The 26,796-nt window shown below is 39.3% G+C and overlaps 1 protein-coding gene across 2 annotated transcripts; it reads right to left on the reverse strand.

The window, feature by feature from the left end:
- Window positions 1-1,928: 1,928 nt before the first annotated feature.
- On the reverse strand, window positions 1,929-26,005 carry npr3 (natriuretic peptide receptor 3). 2 transcript variants are annotated; one of them, XM_053481142.1, is made up of 8 exons: window positions 24,994-26,005; window positions 15,437-15,559; window positions 14,807-14,982; window positions 7,109-7,244; window positions 6,215-6,309; window positions 5,578-5,680; window positions 5,395-5,479; window positions 1,929-3,297 (listed from the first exon to the last, which is right to left on the reverse strand). In XM_053481142.1, exons 1-8 carry the CDS (start codon window positions 25,649-25,651, stop codon window positions 3,189-3,191), a joined length of 1,485 nt encoding a protein of 494 aa, XP_053337117.1. In that variant the 5' UTR covers window positions 25,652-26,005; the 3' UTR covers window positions 1,929-3,188. The 2 variants fall into 2 exon arrangements, with proteins under 2 accessions (XP_053337117.1, XP_053337116.1); XM_053481141.1 differs by having other exon boundaries at window positions 5,395-5,482.
- Window positions 26,006-26,796: the final 791 nt, after the last annotated feature.

The raw sequence follows: 26,796 nt of genomic DNA on the forward strand, positions 1-26,796 counted from the left end.
CATCTATACTACTTAATGCTGCATTCAGAGTCACGGGGGGCCTGGAGCCTATTCCAGAAGGCTTAGGTCACGAGGCGGGGTACATCGTGGAATGGGTGCAAATGCATCGCAGTGCACACACACTACAGGAAATTTGGGAATGCCAAGCCTAATCTGCATGTCTTTGGACAGTAGGAGGAAACTGGGGTACCCAGAGGAAACCCAGCAAGCACGTGAAGAACACGCAAACTCCATCCAAAAAGTCCCGAGATGGGAAGTAGGCCACAATGCTACTTAATTACCACTAAGCCATCATGCCACCTCTTTGGAATAAACATATTAACAAATTTAATGTATAATGAGAACTGACCTGGTGACAACCCAGGGCCTTGTTACAATTGCCGCAGGACATCTTCCTCTATGAGGGTTATGGAGGGTGTCAGAACAGCACTCAGGTCAACAGGGAGTCTGTTGGGCTTTCTCACTTTCTAATAAAAATGTGACGTGAATGAGAGAAAAACGTCTTATGCATCAAGACATACATGCAGTACAAATATTTAGATTGGATTGTATTAAAGAGAACGATAAATAAGGGTCAGGTAATTATGTTTGATTTATAGAATTAAATTCCAGTCACAGTCCCATACAGTCAGCTTGTCTGGGACCTCCAAAGCTGCAGTGGATAGGTGTTATGGGTCACATCTGCATCTTAAACGCCATCTGGAAGTAGGAGCAAAGGACAAGGACTTTTTTTTTTTTTTTTTTTACAACAGATATGTAAATTGAGCTGTTGGAGTGCATCTCAAAGAACAAGCATGCCAACCAGAGTGCTATTGACCTTTTTTATCATCCTTCCGCTGTGTACGCCTGCTGTTGGACACCTTCACCTTCATGCAGTGTCGTTGAGTGGAAAGAGGCTACCTCTACTAAAAAAAAGTTATATAACTTGATAAGCCAAGAGAGACAAGATAACTGCAGAGTTATGAAAGATAACTAAGAAGAAACTAGAATCTAGAATTAAGAATGACCACAATGAAACTGCAAGGCAAGTAATAAAGCAACGGGAAGAAGGCAAGCTGGGGAAGGCAGTGAAATGCCTCGGGCAATGTTCTGATCCTGGCATCCATGTGGATGGTTAAACATGTATCATCCACCAGACCTTCATAGAAACTGTATTTCCTAATGGGCTTCTTTCAGGAAGGAACGGCTCCCTGCCACACTACAAGCATTGTTCAGGAATGGTTTGAGGGACATGACGAAGCGTTTAGGATCCAAATCCAAATCCAATTTACAGGACAGGAAGCTAACATCTTGGTGCCAGATATGACAGCACACCTTCAAACCATTTTTGAGTCCTGACCTCGACGGGTCCCAGCTGTTGTGGTGGCAAACAAATCAGTTATAACCGTAATGTGAGATTTAATTATGACCTTTTTTATTTTTTTGCTTCACATAGTACAGTATATGCGACCACTTAATTGCAGTAGATTGAAGTATAGTATATTTTGATAAGGTTGTGGTATGATGTGCTTTCTGGTACATTGGCTGTGTTAATATTTACACAGCTTTGTAAATCCCCAGTTTGAAAAAGTGTAAAATCACCTATGACATGGCTAGTGGTAGCTTAAATAGTTCAGGCTAGACATTATGCTTCTAATCCAAGAGTAGTGTTAATCTGGGTCCAAGAAACCAGGCCAGAGAATCTCAGCACACTAAGATTGTTTGCCCACGCCCTGTTTCAGATCCATGAGGAATTTCGAACCTGCCACTATACTGTAGCCTTCTGAGCTAGAAGCAGAAACTAATGGTAATAATTTTGTAGCATGCATTGATTAATTGATTGATTGATTACTTTTTTATTTATTTATGTATTTTTATGTACGTATCAACATAATTGATTACACTGGAAAAACGTAATAACGTGTGAATTACATTCAACTTACAAGTGGTTAAAATAATTTTCTTTATTGGTCAGTATGTACTGGTAATATAAATAAGTTACAGTTCTGACTAGGTTTGTTTACAAAGCCATGTACACAGTTATCAAGCAAAATGTGCTCTGAAAAGGCAGATAAACGGTTTTTTTTTTCTTTACAAAATTCTTAAAATTTTTGAGCTCCACAAAAGGAAAAAAACAACCAAAAAAACAATATTAAATCAACAATGAGGAAATCAAAACCTCTACAAAAATCAATAAATAACATCACAATCACAATCTTATGTTGATCCATTTACTTACATCAGTACACAGTTGCCATTACATTAATCTTGAATAAAATCCTAGGATATGCATTTGCACAGATTTTGAAGAGTGTGCACCTCATACTTTAACACATAGTATTTGACACGATGAAATAAAAGGTATATTTTATATAAATCTGATAGTGTACTAATTAACATTTCCTGACATAAGGAATTTAGATACAGATACGAAGTTGTTTTATTTTAATCATTTACATGTGCAATATAATTTCTCCAAACATAGCTTTTTTTTTTCCAGAAAAGATTGTGATGACAAAATCTTTTATTTACCTTTTATTTGAACGACCTGACTGTTGAGATTTTTTTTTTTATCAGCAAATTTTACAATGTGTAAAATGTGCTACTTTTGGGTTTACAAATTATATAACCATACTATACATGATCTTCCCGTCTCAACTCAAATAATTATCGTGTTGATCAGTGTTCCGGTCAAACACTTCCTCAAACCGTGAGGGAGGAAAAAGCGAAAATTTTCAACCCTCACCTTTATTTTTAATGAGGCATAAATAAAAGAACAGTCCGTTTTTACCAACCATTACTTCCTTCCCTTTCATCTGAACCACTGAGATACCCCTAATTCCTCACTGCCAGTCTACATCAACCAAAGATTTCAGTTGACTTGCTGAAAAAGGGGACCGATTCCTCATCAAAGCAAGCTTGCTTAAAAGGCACAGAGTCTGTAGCTAAGCAAAAACAGACCAACCCTTTTTTTTTTCCATGAAGCCTTATGAGCAGCTCTCCTTAATTAATTCAACTTTCCTGAGTTTACAAAAGTCAAAAACAAGAGACATTTACAAGAAAAAAAAAAAACCAAAAAAAACCAAAACAAAACACTACAGTATGTCGAAATATCTCAGGAATCCAGGGGTGGTGTTTTATTGAGTCTTTGGACATATCAGATACACACCTTCCCCAGCACTTCCATTTGTCTGATTACGTGGCAGAACCTATGCTGCTGAGAAGTTGGATCTGATGGAGTCCTCTCGTAACTGACGATGTTTTCCGTCGCACTGCTCCCGCCGTGCCCTCCTTTCAATGGTTATCCTGTAATTCTTTCTGTAGGACAAATACATTATTTTTTTTTAGTACGGTATACTCATCTTTTATTATGGGACATGATGCACATGGTCCATGCTCATCAGTGGATTGTGCTATCGTTTTATTCTGTGTTGCCCATTAAGATTTTCCAGAAATTCTGTATATAGTTTTTAAATGAATTAAATATACAGTACAGTATACAGACAAGCAAATATCGATTAATATTGAAGTTTATTAAGTATGATTGATATAAAGTAAATATCCAGATCCTGTGAATGATATACATTGTACTTTTCTGTCTTTATTCAGCAAAATGTCTCTATTTCGTCATATAAAAGAAAACAGTATGTGATGGATTAAGTGCTATTTTGTAATCGGCTAAATAATGCTGGTCAATGTTCTTAAATTAATCACATACAGTACAGTACTGCGCAAAAGTCTTGAGCCACCTCTCATTTCTTCATCTTTTGCTTCCAAAAAGCCAGACTTTTTTGTATTTTTAATGTAGTCTTGGGGAATAGTTCTCCCGGTTTCCTGAAGGACTTTTTGTCTTCCATTTTTGGCAAGTTTTCGCCTTTCATTTTCAGTCCAGTCCCTGTACGTGCCCAGTTTCAGAAGAATTTGTTTTTGTTTGTTAAGACACACAGTGACCTATGAATCTTTCAAGCATTACATTTTTTTTAAAAAGTTTTAAACCAGTGGGAAACGGGTGCAGATGAACAGATGATGATACAGTATGAGTATACAGGCAGTGCACAGCTTTGTATCTCCGTAGCTCTTGACCATCATTGGCCTTTTGACTGTTTAAAGAACATTAAGTTCTGCAGGCGGCATAATTTTCTGCAGCTCCATAATGATAAAATAAACATCCCTGCTACCGAGAAGAGATCAGAGATTAGATAAATGAAGTGTTAGATTATTTAGAGTCACCATGTGCTTGTGAAGCTCAAATCTGTGTTGAGGCCTGTTAGATATTTTCAGCACTGAAATTAGCGTCGAGAAATGTATCTAAGATATAGAGAAGCGTATGCACGTAATTCTGTTTTATCTGCTTAATCAAAGAGTTTTAGTACTCTTTTACAGAGAGTTATTTCGGGATGATGAGGGAGCACGTTACACCTAGTCTATACTCTGGGATCAGGTCTCGGATTCTCAGGGCTAAATAGTAACATATGCGATTTTGTCCTTCCCACTATGTGCATTTATTTGGCTCTCAAAATTAAAATACTTTCATTATTGAATTTTAATACGTCTGTAACCTATTCAAAAGGCCATATTTCCACAGTTAGTCATACATGGCATAACCTTTTAAAATAGTACTGCAGCACTTTTATGTTATATACATTTAAACCAGCTTATTTCTATGACTCCTTAACATTTACAGTATATGCTAAGAAAACGCTTTAGACCTTATCAGTTGCACTGGTGTTTTTGATAGACAGTTTGATGTACTGGTGCTTGCACAATATGTGGTGGATATATGGATTCACCTTGAATGTGAATAACGCTTAACAATAGTGTTTTACCTTTTTATTTAAAAAAAAAAGAAAAAGAAAAAAAGAGAGCTGGCTAACGTTTATAATAAGCCACTTTAAAGGTTGATCAGTCTTTTTTTTTTTGCAAAAAAAAAGTAACATGCTTAAAAATTTATTAAACTTGCAAGTATGGGTCAAGACCTGAAATGTATCTGAATTAGAATTCGAATCAGAATAATTTTAATTATCCAGCTCTGTTTGACACTGTTTGGTATTGGTATTTGGTAATATTTGTATTCATAATAATAATAATAATAATAATAATAATAATATTGTATTTTTTATTTTTTTATTATCCTTCACATTATTATTATTAATAATAATAATAATAATAATTTTTATCATATTGTCCTTCCTCATAGGATTTTAGCTTTTGAAAAGCTTAATGTTCTATGTACATATAGTTTACATTAAAATCCAGGAGGGTGAGGTCCCATGTAACAAGTTGCCTAGAGTGCCAACAGACCCAGGACCGGCCTTAGCTCATTGTATAATGGAGTTCATAGCAAATCTTCACTATGACAGAAATCCTGGAAATTGTTTCAGGGTTAGTAATAGACAACATTTGGATATTTTTTACCTAAAAAAGTAGAATGCCATAAGTAATGCCATGCCGAGAAGTCCGCCGACTATAATTCCAGTCACTGCTGATAAGCCGAGTCCACCTGCTTAGGATAGAAAATTAAGTTATTAGTAAGAAGTAATACATGTCTGGGCTGCTAATGGTACTACTGTATGCATGAAAGCATCAAAGGTAATTTACATGATGGGTCGGGCCCTGGTTCAACTTTCAGAATAAACCGTTCACTGTTGAAGCCAGGTAGGAGCTGGAAACTTTCATTAGTGCCGTAGTAGTTCATTAGAGTCTAGGACAACAAAGACGCAACAATTCAGACAAAATATTTCAAACAACTGCTATAAGAAAAATCTCAGAAATGTATAGTTTTAATAAAACAATATGGCCTGCTTCTTTATTATAGAAGGGGTGCTCAAGTCAAACCAGGACTTGAGTCGGTGGGTCGGAGCACAATATATACTATATCCTGCTTAAAATTGACTATTTTGATGGTTTTCCTGATCCCCTTGGAAATGTCTAAGTATCAGAATTAAGGTCTAAGTTCTGATTATTTATGAGTGCAATTTTGGTATTAACTCCTCGCTACTCATCTGTAACTCAACTTTGAATCCCCTTGATTTGGGGAATATATTGATGGTTATATTGCTGTAGTTCTGGAATAATTTGCTCCTCAGATGCGTAACTGCATTATTCTCAAGACCTTCAAAGGGTTAAAACAGACATACGAGGCTGTATAATATCTTGCATTTTTTTATACTAGTGTAATAGCTTTCAACACATTGTGTCCATCTACACTACAGGCTTAGTCTTGCAGTTCTCTTACCTCATAGGTTCCAGCTTCATGGTTTGTCATGCTTATAACCGAGAAATCTCCGTTTCTGTCACCATTGGCATCTATTGACACCTGGCCAGCAATCCCTGTGCAATAGAATGCAAGGAATGTTAGAATTAATTAGACAAAATAGTCAGACATTCCAAGGAAAACACCGGCAATAGTCGAGAAAATTCCAGGCGGCCAATACAACAGGAAATCTCATCTGCCTCCCGTCGGTTTTGTTGGCACAGTCCACAGAAGTAGTAATTTCATCCCTGCGTCTGTGTTCCCGAATTCTTGACATTTTTAAAATATTATTTCATTTAACAAGAAAACATGACCCTGTTCCTGATGATTCCCTCGAAACAAAACATTGTTATTTTATGTTATTGGTTTTGGTTTTTGCGGTCGATGGAAACAGCTTGGGCTGCAGACGAGGCTGAGCACCTACGCTGTAAGTGAAGCTTATGAATGAAAGCATATTTGACATCTCTGTTTACTACTAAAGCGAATTAAAAGTTGCATCGAAGAACTCTAAAGTCGTAAAAAAACAAATATATATATACTGTATATATATATATATATATATATATATTCTTTTCACAGCCTTTTTTGAATGTTTTGGTTATTATTTATAATAGTATTAAAATCTAAAAACTATGTTTAAAATGTGAACTGTAAAACGTGCCACTGTTTACTTTTTCCCATCTGGTTCCGTCACAGATCTGTTTTCCTGAACCGTCACATATTTCAGGAAACACTTAGAAATATAAATAAGAGCTTTGTCAGTTTACACTAAAAAAGGTCACACACAGTCCAACTGCACACATAACAAGCATAGAAAATAAATAGCTAAAGAAAAAAAGAAAGAAAAAATTAAATTTAATTTTGGTATTTCTTTACCTTCAAACGTTTTGTTCCACATTCGGCGTGTGATTTCTGTTCCGTTCTTCTTACTGTAACCGCTATGGATCGTCTCGTTTAAGGCAAGTGCATACAGTATTAAAGCGTCATGGAAACCCTCCATAAACATGTTGATCTGCAATAAAGAAAAGGCACAAAAAAAAAATAAAAATTCTGATATTGATATTGTTTCTGATAAAGGGGACTTTAGTATCAATTTATTACTTTTTGTACAGTAAGTGGCTTTGGATAAGAGCGTCTTCCAAATATCTAAATGTAAATGTATTTTACAGTCAATTAAGTACCTAGGATTTACTACACACAAATATATTACATTGGAATATATGGCATTTTTAAAAACACAGACTGCAATAATGACTTAAATGTTAAGTGTCTTACATAATAGCACCTCAAACATGTATATATTTATTTTGTGTATTTTAAAAAAAAAATTTCTGACTTTCTCCCTAATTTAGTCGTGTCCAATTCCTCCCTGTCACTAGGGGGCTCCACATTAAAGCTACTACTACCACTCAGTCGTGAGGGCCGAAGACTATCACGTGTTTCTTCCGAACCACGTTTCTCCCAAACTACGTGACGCCAGCCGAGCGCATCTTTTCGAACTGCTCACTCACGCACCGTTGGGAGCGGAGTAACACACTCGGTGGACATTGTAGATGTAGATGCCGTGATTAATGTGGGAGCACTAAGTATCTCTCATCCCTTATATATATATATTGGATATACAGTATACATTTATTTAAAAAAAAAAAAAAAAAAAAAAATATATATATATATATATATATATATATATATATATATATATATAAAGGGTGTTCAAGTCAAACTGGGACTTTTGATGCAGAATAACAGAACACAGTTATGAGACTAAAAACTCCCTTTATTTCTTGATATAATCCGGTGCTACACTAATGCACTTATCCGATCGTTTCAGTAGTGCTTGGATGCCGTCAAATTAGAAAGACTTCTCAGTATCAGCCATGATCGAACTGCCTGATTCACGTCTGATACAAATAAAATTAAATTTGAAACGCTGGCCTCCCAGGAACTCCTTTACTGGCCCAAATATGTGGAAAGTGAGGTCAGGACTGTACAGGGGATGTGGTATAACTCCAAGTCGACTTCCTGTAATGTGCAAGTGGTGTAGGGTGAAACAGTGTATAGTGGTGTACAGTTCCCACAGACAGATGCGCCTCTACTGCAAGTCTACGCCAAGTTTTCCATATTATATATGTATGCACACTTTAACAATGCATTTCTTTTATCTTAAAAGGTTCATGTACTGTAGTGTACATGTGCAGGCCGAATATATTACTGAAATCATATTCAAAGGTATTTTATATGTACATTCTCAGGAAAAAGATGGGACGACATACTGGATAAGGATGCCACCCCACCAACAAGCAACGTTACACTTTAGTTGTTACACTTTTTTTTTTTTTTTTTAGTGAATGCACCTAGTGCACTTGTGGGTTATACACTAATAGTTATTATACAAGTTACTGTGCACTAAAATGATCCATCCATCCATCATATGAGGACTGCAGCAGAAATGACATGCAATCATGACAGAATAACAGTTTGCTGATAACATTAAATTCTTCTAATAAAAGCCTGAAGGAAACATACACGGGGTTTCGAATACCAAAGGAATAACATTAATAGTTGCTTGTGTTATGATAGGGACTATTGGTCCATTCCTGTGTTACGCTATGTTGTGTGTGGGCGTCCCAAGACAAACAATACTAAAACCCAGGGCTTAGTAGGACTGCTGCTTCAGGATTCGGTGACTGGTGGGGATCACCGTGTGTTTAGGTTCACCATCGGCTGCTTAACACGTGTGGAACCGCAGGAAAAGCTGATATAGTTATAGGACTGTTTATATACATGTTCTTTTCTGGATGTGCGAGCGACCGAGACGTCTCCGAGCGCTCAGATAATGAAGCCCACGATGTTTTTACAGGATGTGCAGTTTGCAATTCAGCAACACAATGTATTTGGATGGACATTCCACGTCTGAAAAATGTCGTTGTGAAACATAAACCCTGCTGCTATTTAAAATCGGCCGCTGCTGGTAACAGCTTCGGGACCGCGCCATATGTGAGCGGGCTCCGTCTCGGCCCTCGGATTTGGGTCTAATTTATAGCTTTCGCTTAAAAAATATGGAGAAAACGCTCCGTCTTAATGGCCTGCCTTGTGTTAGGAAGAATGGAAGCAGTCAGCCGGGTTAGATTCGCTCCCTCCTCTATTTGAACCAGACAATATCGCGGCCAAGTTTTGGGGGGAAAAACAATTCCACAAAAGCCTGGGAATCCTCACTGAATTGATAGTCAGGTTGCTGAGAAAAAAAAAAAAAGCCAGCCATCGAGACCACCCAGAGCTTTCTCCTGATGTGTCATAAGAAAGAGATGTTAAACTGAGGGGTGACATTTTCTCTGGAAGGAGACCACTGGTGTGGAACTTGATTTATACTCGGCTCTGTTGCAGATTGCAGCCAGTTTAAATGAAGCAATCCCTCCGGACGAATTATTTCGAAAAAAGGAAACACTTCATGCTTTGTTTTTTTATTATTATTATGATTATTTCTTTTTACTGCTGTTTTGTTTGGTTTTTAGATCATATTCCCGGCGCCGTTTTTTTTTTTTTCATACAGTAAATAACAGATTCACTGTTAGTACTAAAGTTTCATTAGTCTCTATGCTTTCATTCATAATTCATAATAGGCAGGTTCTTTTCATTAGCCAAATCGAGTCTACGCTTTGAGCTTCATTCTTTCTGTTCCTTTGGGACGAGCGACAAAATGAGCAGCCGCATGTCAGCTCCTTCGGTCTGGTGCAGAATTATCCGGCGGAGACTTACCATATAACGCGGCCTTGATTTCGCCGTAGCCTATAGACTCTGAAGAAAAACAGCCAGACAGCATTGTGTAACCGTGTTTGGTGAACATGGTGACACCCTGTTTAGCTCAAGATGTAACAGACAGAACCATCTTTAATGCATGTTGGGTGTGTTTAACCTCCCTTCCCTTCTTGCAAATCCATCACAGCCATTTCGGGGCCCATAAGACGTCTGATTTTCTCGACACCCTGTAAAATTTCGATGGTATTGTTTCTACAGTATGCGTGGCCTGCTGAGGTGAATGGAAGTGCACTGATTAATACAGCATTCTCATATGTCTCCTGGGATAAGCACGATCGGGCGAAACTGTCCTGTAAATTACAGAATTTGTTCACACACCGTCTGATTTCGTCTAGTCAAACATTGATTTATAGTTCATAATGTTGCCACCATATGATTCATTTATTCGCCCGTGCAAAAACTACTTAGGACTGATATCGGTGCCAATCGTGAATTTTGACAGACTGCAAGTGACGCACATTCGAGGGCTGAGATAATGCTAAAAAGAATTTACCGCCCTTTTGACACACTTATGCCAAACCCAGTCAATCCAGTACTAATTTGTGCAACAATGTTCCATTGGTTGTAAATGAAAAAAAAAAAGGAAAAATTATTTTTGGCTTTTCCTTTAAAAAACTTTTATGTATGTACGTGCATAAATGTTGCGGCACATAAAAACTGTCACCTAGGTGAAACCGCGTGCGTTTCCGAACTCTTTTCTTTTAACTGTAATGTATTTTTTTTTCTGGAAAGCACTCCTGTAATCATAAAATATATTACACTTGTCCAATAACTGTGCTGTAATCCAACAGACCCACCTACTGGTCATCGGTGCATACAAATATTTGCCATGTATTCAAGAACTTGATCTTTTCAAATAAGATCAGGTAGGGACTGATATTGTACGGTGTTTTGCTCAGGTTGGTGTGAAAGCTTCCTATATACTGTAATGCTGTGTGGGGACTGCGAGCGCTGGAGAGCTTTGTAGAAGTGTCTTTGTCTCTTATCTACTTGTCTCTTGCTAAATAAGCCCCGCTGTATCTTATAGATAATGCAGACAGAGACAGAGTCATAAACAAGACGTCCTCCGAGTTGGAAAGTTCCCAAGGGATGCCCGTTTGTCGTTTGTTTCTTTTCAGTGTCACTTGTCTTTGTGGATTTGTTTTTTCTAAAAGCTGTTCATTTTGTCAACATCATCATATTTCAAGTCCTAGCTGTGATATTGATTGATATTAATTCGTCTTGATCACCTTCATAAATCCATAGAGCACTGAAAAAAAATAATAAAAATAAATCGACAGGCAAGCATTCATTAAAATTTCTCCTGCAGCTTGATATATGTGCTGAGCACTTTGCATATGCAGCACGCACGAACTGCCGAAAAAACAGTCTTGGCCCGCTGAAAGAACACGACCTGACTGTAAGGCGTTCCAAAAAAAGTTATCACCTCCCTTAATGAATAAAGCGGTTCTTCTCGGGCACAGTGAGTAATTTAGTATGCATCGACACAACACCGGACTCGCCGTCAACAGACAGATGTTACACGCCTCTGCTGTGCGTTTGTGATCTGGCAAATTAAACTAAACCTAACTTTCTGGCCTCTAAGGGCATATTTTCACAAGGGGGGCGTAAAGCGAAGGACTCGTACAATAAAGTAATTGTGCTTGGCATGCTGAAGGCTTGACATTTGTATCGGGAATGAGAATGCTCTTTGTTCACGTGCCGTTTGCTTTTTTTTTTCCGACATCGATGCACCAGACAGCGGTCACTAACCAAAGTCCACCTCGGGCGTTCTGAGGCTCCGGCTTATTTGGCAGGCAAGCCAGCTGAACGTAGCAGCGACCCTGGTGAGCTCATTAACCTCGGCAAGCCTATTCATCAAAGGCATTCTGTTTCGACATGGCAGCTCCAACTGCCCACCTGATAAACCCCTAAACTGATGGATGGCTTTTCAAAGTGTCAGCTTAAACAGTGTCACTTTCCACACTAATACATGCACTTTCATCTGCCGGTACTGGATTCTTCTACTGTCTTTGTATTGAATTTTTATTTCCCCTGATCCAAAAAAGTACAGTCTTTAACCTTGTTTCCAGAAATATTGTTTCGGTTTGAAGATTTTCACAGAAAACAATAGTCACTCTTAATTGATCGAGCTACCTCTAGGTGGTGCTAGTGTGCTGACTACAAATAAATGAAAAATACACAATTGTTGTATAATTTATTTGTTTCGTGTCCATAGTAGCGCTTGGCCATGTAACCTCAAATCAATATCACCATCAATTAAACATTTTACCTTAATTATGATTAATGAATGATTATTTTTGTTATTCATAGTTTACAGACAAGGTCTGTACTGTAAATATAATCAACTATTAAAGCTGGGGTACATTTTTCTTATAAAAGAGTTCCGTGTCGCCTCCATGTCGCACACTGGAGAGGATGGAGTCACGTAAATACACATGCTGTAGTATGTTTTCAAGAGCACGCTACATTAACACAAACACAGAGTGGGAACAGTATTACTCACTCTCTCACTTATGGTGTATACTGCTTCATCGTGTATACAGGGAGGCCTGGAGCCTATCCAAGGCGTGAATACCATGGATGGGGTGCCGATCCATCACAGGGCATGCACACACACACACACATGACGGGCAACTTGGGAATGCTAATTAGGCTAATCTGCATGTCTTTGGACTGTGGGAGGAAACCAGAGTACCCAGAGGAAACCCATCAATAACAGGCAGAACATGAAAAATCCATGCACGCATATCCAAGGCGGGAATCGAACCCGGACCCTGGAGATGCAAGGCGACAGTGCTAACCACTAAGGCACCGGGCTGCTGAAAAGAAAGCAATATTACTTTGATTAGTGGTTCTGAATGTCAGGTTTGGATTAATTGCCCAGCCCTGGTCCTTTAGAATGGGTCATAAAAATTTTAATGAATTATTATTACTATTATTAGTAGTATTATTATTATCATTACTACTATTATTGCTGTTGCTGTTCTGTAAATACTCTACTTAACTAATACTTGGGTAAGTTTACTGATATGTTGTGTTAATTTTAGTGGTATTTTAGTGCTAGTTGTAAAGTTGTTTGGGTAAGTCCAGATGGTCATAGAACATTTTAAAATAACAGGATACAGGCTCCCGAGTGGCCGGGAGCCAAGGAAGCAGAAATTGGCTGGGTTGTCTGGTTGGAAGGGAAGGCATGCTCATGGAGAGAGTCAATCACAGCAACGCTAGCCAATCCGGGCATTCGTGAGCTCATGTATAAGGAAGAGGGCAGATAGCGCTGTCCTTTGAATGTCTTCAGATGCTTGATCCTGACTGTTATCTAGGGAGTTGGGAGGCTGTATCAACAACATTGTACTCTTTGCTCCTGCTGAGTGTTCTGATATCTTTACATCATCATCAGCAGCAGCCAGCATTTACTTTATCAGCAACTTGTGCTCCACTGGCTTTCTGTGGGATCAGACTTGGTGGAATGGCCTTTGTTCAGCTCAGGCATACATGAACCTTTGGTGACCATGATCCTGTCACCAGTGTACTGGTATATAATCAGTAATATTTCATTCACACAAGCGGTGTACACCCTGAACAGGGTGCCAATCCATTGCAGGGCACACACACACTCACACAGTCATTCACACACTATGGGCCATTTGAGAACACCAATTAGAACTAAAGAGGTAAATATTTTAAAGAAAATGTGGGACGTTAGAGGCGGGTGTTGTCGCAAAGTGGTGCCTCCGCGGATCGGACTTGTTTGTCTAAAGAAAATGTGAGTGGTGCTTGCCGTGGCGAGGCAACATAATGCTAGCAACATGCTAATCAGCTAAACGTCATGCTAGCAACATGCTAAGCACTCTAGCATCATGTTAGCATCATTTTCATGATGTTGCTAGCAGCACGCTAATATATCTAGCATCACGCTAGCAACATGCTAATCAGCTTAACGGCCTGGCTAGCAACATGCTATTATAGCTAGCATCATGCTAGCAACATGCTAATCATGTTAAGAGCAACATGCTAATATAGTTAGCATAATGCTAGCAATATGCTAATATTCTTATGTTACCTCTTGTGCCCCGGGGGTAAAACCTATACCCTTGTGCCGCGTATGTTCTAACACAGGTTGCAAACTTGAAAATTAGAAAGAGAAAATTATTTCTCTGCACTACAACCCGTCAAATTTGGTCTCAATGTTAAGTCTATGGGACTTTTCGGGGCGGTTAATTGAAACCCTTAGAAAAGTCATAGCACCCCATTTCCAAATAAGCTGCACAATTTGACACCTCATTCATGGGTCTACAACAAACGGTACGGAAAAAGAAAAAGAAGAAGTCTGTGAGATAACAATAGTAGTGCTTCGCTTCGCAAGCACCACTAAGAATCTGCATGTTTTTGGACTGTGGGAGGAAACCAGAGTACCAGGAGGAAACCTACCGAGCACTGGGAGAACATGCAAACCCTATGCACCCAGCTGACACTGAGGTGGGACTCGAACCCAGAAACTGTTAGTGCACAATCACTAAGCCACCTGGTGTTAAAACCTGATCAGTTTGCTCTGTGAGTGATATCAAGCACTGATCTCTCCTAACAGGTGCTTCATACACACAAGTTCATGTCAAATATGGATCGTATTGAATACATTCATCAACTGGACCATTATTCTATAGTAAAGAATCGATTTGATATATAAATATGATTAATACAGTGTGTAACGTACCAAAATGTATTCATTGCACTATTCCGTTTGAAAGACTTACGTACATTATTGCAGCTTTCGCAAACATCGATCCCCGTCGTCTGGAAAGACTTTTTCATTTCCTGGGAGAAATTCACAAACTCGGGCTTGGTTGACCTCAGTAGTGTCAGTGTGTTCAGAGATGCGTAGGCAGCCCTAGCCTCGCTGTCATATTTGTCGCCTCTTCTCCAAGATCCGTCGCCTGTGCAGCAATGATTTAACGCATTCACAAATCACACACTAATCAGGATTCATTTGGAAGTAAATTATTACGCGGATAATTTTGTTACATTTGAGCTACTTCTGGGGTCAAAATAAATGTTAACAAAATATATTAAATAAAATAATAAATCTGTATATATAATATAAATAAAATATTTTTTCATAAAATGTAAAAACTAAGGAAATAAACAAAAGCAGTAGAACAAAGCATTTTAATTTAATGACCGAATGAACAATTACTGTAGGGCTTCTGTTTAAAGATAAAGATTTGTCCTGAACTACAAACAAAGCATTTATTTCATGCACACAATATGTTTAGTGCCTGGAGCTCAACTCCTCTATGCAATCTCTATCCAGCAGAAGAGCTTTTTCAGGGTCAGAGTGACTGCGCAGATAAGCGCTCTCTAGCAAGACAATGTGTGTGAGAGCTTTACCATAGAGGGTGGAGTTGAATAGCTCAATGTTGAAGAAGAGCCTGTTACTGGTGGTCAGTCTCTGTCTGTGGGCCATCAGCATGATCTCCCGGACCACATCTGTATGCGTGCACATGATTATCACTGCGAAGTAAAGGAAAAAAGAAAAGAAGCCTATTAGCAATTTGTACGTGAACTTGCTGAAGTCATTATTATATGTGCTGATGATGATGATGATGATGTTGATGGTGATGATGTCACCGAGTTTCCCTTAACTTTGCCACGATCGTGTACGTGCATTTCCGTTTTTTTACAGCTTTACTTATTAACATTAATTGATATAACGTGCTTTTCTGATTATGTGCAGGATTTAATTGGGAAGACAATAAAGCACACCACGCTCGTAAAACGATTTATAGACCACGAATCGAAACCGCACTCTAAGGGTCTTGTTTTTTTGACGCGCCGCTCAGTGCCAGGTTTTCGATTCTCTGGCTTCGATTCAAACGTTACCAATGCAATTCATTTGCAAACAGGAACAGATGTACGTCTGGCTGATGTATACACAGCAACTCGGCATGTACGGATAATCATGCGAAGCCTTGTACATGCTGCAAAATAGCTTCATTTTCCAAGTCCGGTGTGTGAAATGAAATATTTTCCCATGGAGCAAAGTGGTTGAAAAATAAATAAACAAACAAACAACTACGCAAACAGATTTCGAAAAAAAAAAAAAAAACTTTAAGTGTCCCATAAATAGGAAGATTCAGAGCTCTGGAACACTCCCTACAACTCTGTCAGTGTCAGTGTAGCGTGCCGCCTGAAATATCCTCCGATGAGTGGGACAAACTGAGCAAACCTCAGTGCTCGTGTTCTATGGCACCCTTTAATTACAGAGTGCGTACAACACTACAGGCCCTGTGTTGACTCGACGCTGATTCCATGGGGTACAACCCCAGCCAGCAATATTTCAGAAATCTGGATTTTCCCACTGACACTAGTTACAAATGAGCTGCGGAATGTGAGGGGCAGCACATGGCATGCTTACTGTCAGCCGTGCCACATTTCACAGGCCTGAGGGTCATTTCGAAGTGCTCGTACGCGTATGATGCCGCTGTGCAAACTTTGCGGCGTGCATATAATAACTCTGCTCAGGAATGATATCTGTGCTCGGTAGATTCCCTCAGGTACGCCCCCAAGGACCACTCAGGAGACCTGCACTGGGCCAGCTTATGGCATGAAGTGCATGTGATTCACTGTCAAAACATTGCACCACTGTATTCCATCCCCATCAAGTACACTTGATTCATTGTAACTGAAAAGCTCAGCCTAGCTTGTTGCTTACGCCTTATTATCATCATCTTCCATAGATGAACACTATAAATGTTTAAATCATGGCATATTTCGAATATTGTACTACAGGATCATTAGACGAGGCAAAAACAAGCTATTAAAATATTTGCATGATCACAAATACAAGACCGTTGACGTATATGAGTTAATAATAAAATATACTTGCTTAGAACAATGCAGCAACCTACAGAAAATGATAAAAACTAATCTATTAAGTAATGTTGTCCTCCAAAGCAAGCTTACTGTCACATATGCTGTTGCATCTCAAAAAACATTTTACAGGTAGGATATATAATTCACTCCATTATCTACACCACTGATCCTGTGTAAAGTCACAGGGGGTTTTGAGCCTATTCCAGGGAACATAGGATGCTAACCAGTTACAGGGCACAAGTGAACACACTCTCACACACTCATTTATATGCTTTAATTTGAAAAGACGTGGTGCATGTCTTTGGTCTTTGAGAGGAAACCAAATTACCTGAATGAAAACCAACCTAGCACGGGAAGAACATGCAAACTCCACACATACAAACACAGACCGGAGGTGAGGGTACTTTTTTTTTATAGTACAGCAGTGCATGCTGTAACTAAGATCACATGTGGATGGGTCACAACATTTTGGGAAGCTGGAAAAAATCTACTTTTGGAGGAGTGAGGATAAAATATTATTGTGGTGCTATGACTGAGCTACAGTATGCATGCCCAAAATTTAGTACCTGCTGATTTATTATCGCCGAAGGTGGTAAAATAATCCATTTTTATCGTTCAGCAGTCTTCATGGCTTAGTGGTTATCCCTGTCACCTTCCACCACCAGGGTCCGGGTTCGAGTCCCACCTAGGGGTCTGTGTACATGGAGTTTGCATGTTCTCTCTCGGTGCTTGGTGGGTTTCCTCCCACAGTCCAAAAACATGCAGAATAAGCTAACTGGTGTTCCCATATTTTCACTTTTTGTAACAGTTTTTTGTAAAGCTGTGATTAAAAGATTTTCATGAAAAAATAAAGAGTGGCTAGTAAGGGTATGATTATTTACAGCTGCTATAAAGTAACAACAGAAACATTGTAGTTTTAAGATGTTAAACATTAAACCGATCTCTTTGGTACATCACACCATGTGACAACCCTATCCTTAAACACAAGGGGTGTTCAAGTGAAACTGAGACTTCTGACTGCAGAGTAAAAGAACACACTTATGAGAGTAAAAACTCTCCAAAACAAGTCTATGGAGACCATCAAGGAAGAAAGCTTTCTCAGACTTAATGTATGAAACACCGGCCTCCCAGGAACTCCTTTAATAGCCCAAATATGTGGAAATGGCTTGGAGAGGGCCAGGGCTGTATGGGGGGTGTGGCAATAACTCCCAGCTGAGTTCCTTCAATGTGCAAGTGGTGTTTCCCACAGACAGATATAAATTTTCAAGGGTCACTCGCTGAATTTTCACAGGAACAACTGGTTCCGTGCCACCTTGGCTGTGAATGTTAATCACAAACATACAAGCTTTAATAAAATGTTTGCACCATTCAAATGTTTTACTGTGGCTAAGAATCTCATCACTGTACTGTATTTGACGTCTTCTGTAAAGGTCAATCAGTTTTGAATGAATGTTATTCATTTAAAGTTTTTTTAGATGACGTCCCTTTATATGGTCTGTCATATCAATAAACTGATAGAGTAACTTGATCACACTGTCAATGTTATTTGTTTGACTAGAACTGAATTTAGCCTGTACAAATATAAAAATCTGTAGAAAATATTCCCGCAATGCCATGGATGAAATGAGGCATCAATATTCCCAATGAAGCCTTGCACCTTCTCCAAGATAGGGAAAGAATAGTTTAGGTGACATGCATAGACCTGTATTATATTATAAAACCAAAATCTGAAAAGTGATGCATATAAGTTAATACCGGGTCTTCATGAGGAATAGATTTTAGCTGGAAAATTAAAAAACTACTATATAACTGCAGCTCAACTTCAGAACGCTATTGTGTGATAGTTTTTAATTCATTTAATATAAAACGAACACGTTACACCTAATTACAGTATGTAATGCAGAAACATATGCATAACACTGTATGATATATGATTTATGTAACAAAAATGGGGATTACATTATTATTATTATTATTATTATTTTACTTAAAGCTACACTTCTATAACCCATACACTTCCATTCCTTTTTCCTGGTGGGACGAACACAATAAATGAAAAATGCTTGAGCTAATTTTGTCCTGCCTATCTTGCTGCTAGGAAATATGCACTGCAACTTCCCCGGTACTAGCTCTTCTGCTTCACACTGATAACCCCGATAGCCGCTAATGCTTGCAGGTCCGTATCAGGAGGAGTGGAAAAGAAAAAGACCGGTTGCTTGCGGGCTGGACAAACAGAAGCAAGCTTGAGTAAGTAGATCACTAACATCCTACAACAGCGCAGGCTTGCCAAGCAGTTGTAAATATTTATCCCAAAAATGAGCAAACTACATAATCATGCTTGGATGTGATCCATTCCAATTATTAAATGGGAGAACAGCAATCCCTCTTTATGGGAATATGCCACTTTTTTTTCCTGTTAAAAACGGTGTTCACTTTGTCCATTGGGATTGTAGCAGGTACAGCGAACAGATGGTACTGCTGATAGTGTCAGTCACAAAATAGCGCCACCTATGTCTTACCTGGAAACACACATTTCACAAGTCAGCCAGGATGAATTACTCCTCCCTGGTCCAATTGCGAAGCCCAGCATGGTTTGTGACATTTAGTTTTGTTTTTCACTATATTACAACAGACATTATTAGACAGTTTTTTTTTTCTTTCCAATCCTATCAAGTTACCAGTAGCAATCCAAATTATAAAGATTTCAGATTTCCAATTCCAAATTATAAAGCCAATCATGCCGTGGTAACCTCCCTGATGTGTCCATTTAAATTTGTAATGTCCAGGCTTTGAATAAATGAGGCGTTTACTAAGTGGACAATTTTAATTGTAATGGGTGTACCATCATCAAACCACCAAACAATCCGGGGCACAACCCGAATAATAAACCGTGATGAGATGTCTGGAGCTTGTACAAGTATTGATATCTGCAGATGGGTATCGCACGCACAAGTATGAAGACCTGCAGAATCGCAAGAGACAGAAAATTCCAGTCTTAAGCCATAATGGATGGAAAAGTACAGCCAGTGCTTGTGTCGAGTGAGAATTTTGACTGCTTTAAAAATAGATTATGCTTTGGGCATTAAGTCTTGCGTAAATAAAGATACAGAACAAAAAAATATTTACAATTCTTAAGCACAGGATTCGGTGACCATTGATTGTGTGCTGCCAGTGCGGCCACAACATCTGTGATTATGTCATTTTAATCCCATCTCTTCAGGCTTGCGCAGATTCATCGACAATAAAGATTTAGCCACTCATAATTGAAATAGACAAACTAATTACTGTATGACGCATTAAAGGTCAAATTCCAGATTTTTATTCCAAATTGGTAAAACCTCAAGATGATCGGAAATCGTAGGATCGTCCAGGAGTTCCTCAGGGTTCGGTAATGGCTTGCGGCGGTTCAGGGGAAAATATAGCTGTCAAAACCCTGCTTAAAATTTTGAAAAGTAGTCACAAACTAAAAAAAAAAAAAAAGATCATAGCAGTGCGTAGCTGGCTTGTAGCAGATCTCCTGGACATCGTAGGTTGTTTGTGCCTCTTGTGCAATGGAGAGTATAAAAATATCCCAAACTCCTACTATTTACTAACATTTAACTAATAACATTCCTGAAATTTCATGACATCTACTCACGGTTAGTCAAGAATCGCCACGGTTTTGCTCAAATCCGCAACGGTCCAGCTCCAAACACTACGTGCGTGCTCACAATCACATGGCAACACTGTGTGCTTAAATAGGGAGGATGAAGCATTTTGAGGCACAGCCCTAGGCTGTTAACTGAGAGCTTTTTTTCTTTCCTCTAAATGTGTTGAAATAGATGACATGAAATTTTCCACCATCTGGGTTATAAATGTTAATAACAAGGATGTTCATAAGAAGGTATCCAAAACAGGAGGGTCCAGGTAATTGTAACCAGGTGAGCTGACATTACATGAAAAAGATCAGTTGTAGGTCGCTGGAGAGAAGAAGTTGCAATCATAAGGTGTCACAGGAATGGTTTATAAGAGTTAATAGTGTAGTCAAAAGTACACTGGTTGGACATAACATTTTGACCATGCGTCTAATATTGAGCAGGTCAAAACAGCCCTGATCTCTCAAGGTATGGACTCCACCAGAGATCTGAAGGTGTGCGGTGGTATCTGGGACCAAGTCATCAGAAGCAGATCCTATAAGTGCTATACAGTAAGTCACAATGTGGGCCCTCCATGGATTAGACTTGTTTTTCCAGTACATCCCACAGATGCTCGACTGGATGGAGATCAGGAGAATCCGGACACCAAGTCAACACCTCAAACTCATGTTTGTGTTCTTCAAACCATTCAAACTCTTCTATTGGATCGGACTACATGGATGAGCCTTCTCTCCCTATGTGCATCGGTGAGCCTTGGCTGCCCATGACCCTATTTTCCTTCCTGGGACCACTTTTGGTTTGTCTTAATCAATGCGGACCATGAATATCGCACAAGAGATGCAGTTTTTTGGAGTTGCTCTGATCCAATCGCTCGGACGTCACAATTTGTCCTTTTTTTTTTTTTTAAAGGTGCTTGAATCCTTACGCTTTCCCATTTTTTCTGCTTTTAAGACAAGAACTTCAGGGACAAAATGTTCACTTGCTGCCTAATAGATCTGTGTATATTAGAAATGATTTGTGAGTGAGTACATTGTAAGCTTTCATGGCTAATGTCTAGCCAATTTTTTGAAAATTAAGGTACGTGATGTCGGAAATATGAGATACAAACAACCTTCAAGGATTTCAGTTTCGCGTGCTCTTAAGAGTTTCCTCATGTAAGAATATGATTTATTTATGTGGGAATGTGGAGAAAGTTACTTAGTGTCGACTGAACACCATTCTACCAAATGACCTTCTCTCAATTGGTGAATATTAGTAAAAAAAAAAATTTTTGAGTTGAGTTGTAGTGACGGTAAAGGCCATAGTGCTTTCTTCAATCAATTCAATGAGCCATCTAACCCAGAGCATTGGGGTGGAGTCAGCCTGAAAGAGACCACTCCCATCACATGTAAGCATGTCTTTTAATACAAAGCAATGCATTGAAAGGATTGTGCCTTTATAGGTCTTGTTGTTAACAGCACGTTGGTAAACCCATAACCTTAGGATTTTACCAACAATTATTTTCAATCCGTTACTTTAAGCTATATCATTTAATTGCTGATTAAACATTGTGTATTAATGTATTTTAAAAAAATATTACTGCAGATGCCAGAAGATAGCAGATGATATGTAAAACTAAGAATTTGCTCAGTAATGAGGTAACCTGTGAGCAATAAATAGTAATTAATCGTTTTATCATTAAAATGTCCTCATGTGTAGAACTGTAGAGTAGTCTGATGTGTGTTCTCTCTCTGACTGTTCTTTAGTCCTCTTCTGCTCGAGTAAGAAATGCAGCGGGGGCGGTGGATCACGGTAAAGCAGATGATATTCCTGGTCTGTGTGGGCGGCTCTCGGAGTAAATCATTGGATAATAACTTATTAATGTTTTTATTATTATTATTATCATTATTATTGTTGTTGCATTTTTATATTTTTATCAAGCAACAAATGATAGAGAAATATTTTCTCATTTGCCTATTTGAATTTGATAGGTCTGATGTAAAATTATTATGGTGCATTATGTTTATATGTTGGGGAATTATTATCAGCTTTCATAAATATAAATATGAGTATGATAGCTTATGCAAAGGAGCTTGGCTGGTTTGACGATAATTCTTTGAAATTTCTAATTGTAGGAGTGCTAATGATTCTTCAAAATGACCCACCACTACAATTTATAATTGGTGACATCACTTGAGGGTCTTTGTGCAACATCCACTACTACCACTACTACATTTCAAGTTCTTTACATACTTAGCTCTTGTGCATGTGGACTTCCAAATGTACAATCAGACCACAGGTTTTTAACTGGAGTTAAATTTGGCCACTGAAATCACATTAGTTTTATATGTAGTTTAAGGTAGACTTAACTTCTTGGCACAGACAACCTGTATTAGCCTAAACTATCCTGATAGAACATATAGGGCCATCAATGGACCACTATCTGGGGAAGCATGTGGTGGTGTTTTTTTATTGCACCCAGACTTTTTTTGGTGATAATATACACAGCCAAAATAGCTTCCTGCATTCCTGCAACTCTTACAAACAACTTGTTGTCATCAAGGTAGCATCCAACTGTTAATTTTAACTGCAATTTTTAAAACCATGATTTCTGGCCACCCTGATCACCCTGCTAGACGTATAATATCTCAGAAATATTTGTGATCTTCTTAGTTATTCTGGTGCTTATTTGTTTGTCCATGTTGTATTCCCCTCATTCTTGTGGCAACCTTGCAATTCTATGCTGTTCTGATGTCACAGAAGGACGTTGCTAGTGCAGGGTCAATGGCGTTAATACAGTAGAAGATGAATTGATCTCTATGATCTCTAACCTAAAAGATATTAAGTCTTTAATATTAGTGCCTAAAAACAATTAACATTTTATTAAAAACAATTATTAGTGTTAAACTCAATGGTAAAGTACTGCAAATGTGGAACTCCAACTCTAGTGCAAACATTGGCATCAGTGTTTGAGTTCCACAGTGCCGCTACAGAAGGTTACTCCAGTTATTTGAAATGTAGTGATTTATATAGTAGATTTGTGAAATGATGGACATTATGCTTGTTTGGCACTAAAGTTGAGGCTTCAGGAGTTGATCTTTGAGCAGAGTGTGCAGATTAGGAGGTACGATAGCTGAGTAGCAACAAGGATTAAAGCGCTGCTGCATCCCTCTGTATTTAGTGAAATGCATGTGGTAAATCACGCCAGTATCACTATCAGCGGGAACAAAGAAAAAAAAATCAGTTTTAAAAAGAAAACATTTTATCTGGAAGGTCAACAACTTATGTCTTATAAAACAAAAAGTGTTATGTTTTGAAATTTTTTTTTTTTTTTTACATCATACGTAACCTTGTGTTGTGTGTTCTGGTGTGCCCCTCATTACAGACCTGGCTATAAGTGTGTACTGCACTACTCTGTATTCGGCTAAAGAATCGTCTGCAGGTGCAGATCTGCCTTAGACATGACTATGATTGCAAATATACTAAAAGAAAGGCAATCCCATCTACATGTAGATAAAACTTGCTTCTTAGTTACTGAATTTGCTGGAGACTTGTCTGCTCAGATGCGCGAGGTGCCTCGGGACGGTTTCCTTTTGACCATAAAGATGGTCTTAAACTCGGGTGATGGAGACGGCTGTTCTCTGATGACTTGTAAATGCAGGTTTTGTTCTTGAGCCTCAAATAATGAAAGTGGACTCCATATTAACTTAAACACCTCTCCTGTTATACTGAGGGTCCAGCCTCCTAACATGCATGAGACTGATGATCGATTTCTGCTATCTGACATCACCAAAATGAGGATGGGTTCCCTGTTGAGTCTGGTTCTTCGGAAGGTTTCTTCTATCGGCATCTCAGGGAGTTTTTCTGTTTTTCATCAGGGAGAAACTGATAGTTATAATTTATGCGTATTTCCTTACACTTTTCAGACTTGTATAGTCTTATACAGATATTCTTCCGGTTGCTGCTTTGCGACATCGACCATTGTTAAAAGCGCTCTATAAATAAAACTGATCTGAGTTTAATTGAACTTGTACAGCTGAAGAATGGTGATGAGGCATGGACACATAAAAGCATTGCTTATAATGACAGCTGATCTTCTGTAAAACCAGGACAGAGTATTAGAGCCTATTAACAGCACTGGCAGGAGTGAAAAAACACATCACATGTTTGTACTTCTTGTAATCTGCAAACTTTAAAAGGGGTGGGAAATGTCTGTGCATGCTCAGGGGACTGCTTAATCACACATTCCTAAAAACATAACTTTTGCTCCGAAAAAAAAAACTTCTCATAATTTTTTTTTTTTTGTATGTGTGTGTGTTACTCGACCTTTTACCCATCTGAGCAGAAGTTGTTGTAAGAAAGTTTGCTGGTGTTGTCAACTGATGTGGAAAATATGTGGCTAGACACTTGAACGCACATACCTGGTGCATTAATAATGATGATTTGAATAAAATGTACCTTCATGCTCGTATATGGACTTGACGATGTCGTCCACGTACGCGAGCGGGTCTTTGGAGTCCATCATGGAGACGGTGATGTCGTGATGGCCCTCCAGGAGCACGTGGACCCCCTCGACGGTGAAGTAGCAGTTGCGTTCCTCCTTGTCGTCGGCGTAGATCAGGTGGACGCTCTTCCAGCCGAAGCGCTGCGACATCGTGGCGAACGTCTCGGCCATCTTGAGGTAGCTCGGCGCGATGCGCGTGAGCAGCGCGTACTCGGAGCCCTTGTCGCCGAAGGCGTACGCCAGGGCACCTGCCGAGACGACGGGGATCCGCCAGTGCGACGCGACGCGCACGACGGCGGCGGCGGCGTACTCGCACACGGGGCCGAGGATCAGGTCGGGGCGCTCGTGCGCCGCGCGGTCCACGAGCGCGTACAGCGCGTCCTCGCCGCACGCGGAGCTCACGTAGCGCACGCTGAAATTGAGCCCGGCCAGGGGCCCGCGCGCCAGGTGCCGCCGCGCGTACTCGATCGCCGGCGCGACCCTGTCGATCGAGAACATGTACGAGTTGTTGCGAGGCAGGAGCACGAGCACGTCCACGTCCTCTTGCACTTGACTCGCGCTCGGCTCGAGCGACCAGATCATGAAAACCCAGAGGCACAAAAAGCGCAACATGCTGCAGAATCTTGGACACTAACAACAAAGTGGCACTTTTTTTTTTTAGCTTTCAGCTTTTACTGGTCATTCCAGGAAGAAGAAAAAAAACACTAAAAGAGACTAAAACAAGCTTTCTGTGTGACTTATCAAGAAGTCACTCTCTTTCTCGCTAATAAATATATATCATTTATATATATATGTATTGACTTGAATGAATAAAATGCTCTGCAAGGTTAACTTGAGCTCTCCAGCGCACAACCCTTCTGTACTTGGTTCTTGGTTCAAGTCTCTACATCTGCTCCTAAAGTTTCCCAGCGCTCTGTGTGATTCCTCTTGTTTGTGTGTATTCACCGGGCTGCTCGTTAACCACACATGCTGCAGTCGGCGTGTGGAATTTTGAAGCATCCTTTTCATTATTATTCCTGCGTCATTTGTGCGCAGCCCACCTCTCTCTTAAAGTTACAGTATCACTCAGGCTCTTACCTTCAGCACTGGACCTACTTAGAGACTGACTCTTACACCTACCAAGCCCATCAACCTTGCCTGTGCACTGTGTTTGGTGCACTTTTCTTTCTAATAGTGTTCATAAATTGCCTTTGGTGGTTTAGTGGTTATCATTGACGCTTTGCCCCTTCAGGGTCCGGGTTCGATTCCTGCCTCGAGTCCTTGTGCTTGGTTGGTTTCCTCTGGGTGCTCTGGTTTCCTCCAAAAAGCATGCAGATTAGGTTAATTGTTGTTCCCAAATTGCACGTAATGTGTGAATACGTGTGTGAATGTTCTGCCACAGTTGTAAAATGGAAATAAATACAGGTCTAAACACCACTGGCCTCCATGGTCCCTAGTTGGCCTACAGAGGTTCTAGATGGATGGATGGACGGAAATTGCCCATAGTGTGTGTGCCCTAAAATGGACTGGCACCCTGTCCAGGGTGTACCCCGCCTCATGCCCTAAGTCTCCTGGGGTTGGACTTTAGGCCCCGTAACCCTGTAAACACTTAAGCGGTAAATAAGATTGAATGAATGAATGTAATCACTACCCAGATGCATAAAAATTAAAGTAGATCAAAAGCCATTTAAAACCCTTTACATACAAACAAAAAAACATGCAAGTGTGAATCAAAAGAAATTTAATTATACCTCTGCTGTCATCTTCTATTAGGCCAA

The sequence above is a fragment of the Clarias gariepinus genome, chromosome 21, assembly GCF_024256425.1.
Source record: "Clarias gariepinus isolate MV-2021 ecotype Netherlands chromosome 21, CGAR_prim_01v2, whole genome shotgun sequence".
Lineage (NCBI taxonomy): Eukaryota > Metazoa > Chordata > Actinopteri > Siluriformes > Clariidae > Clarias > Clarias gariepinus.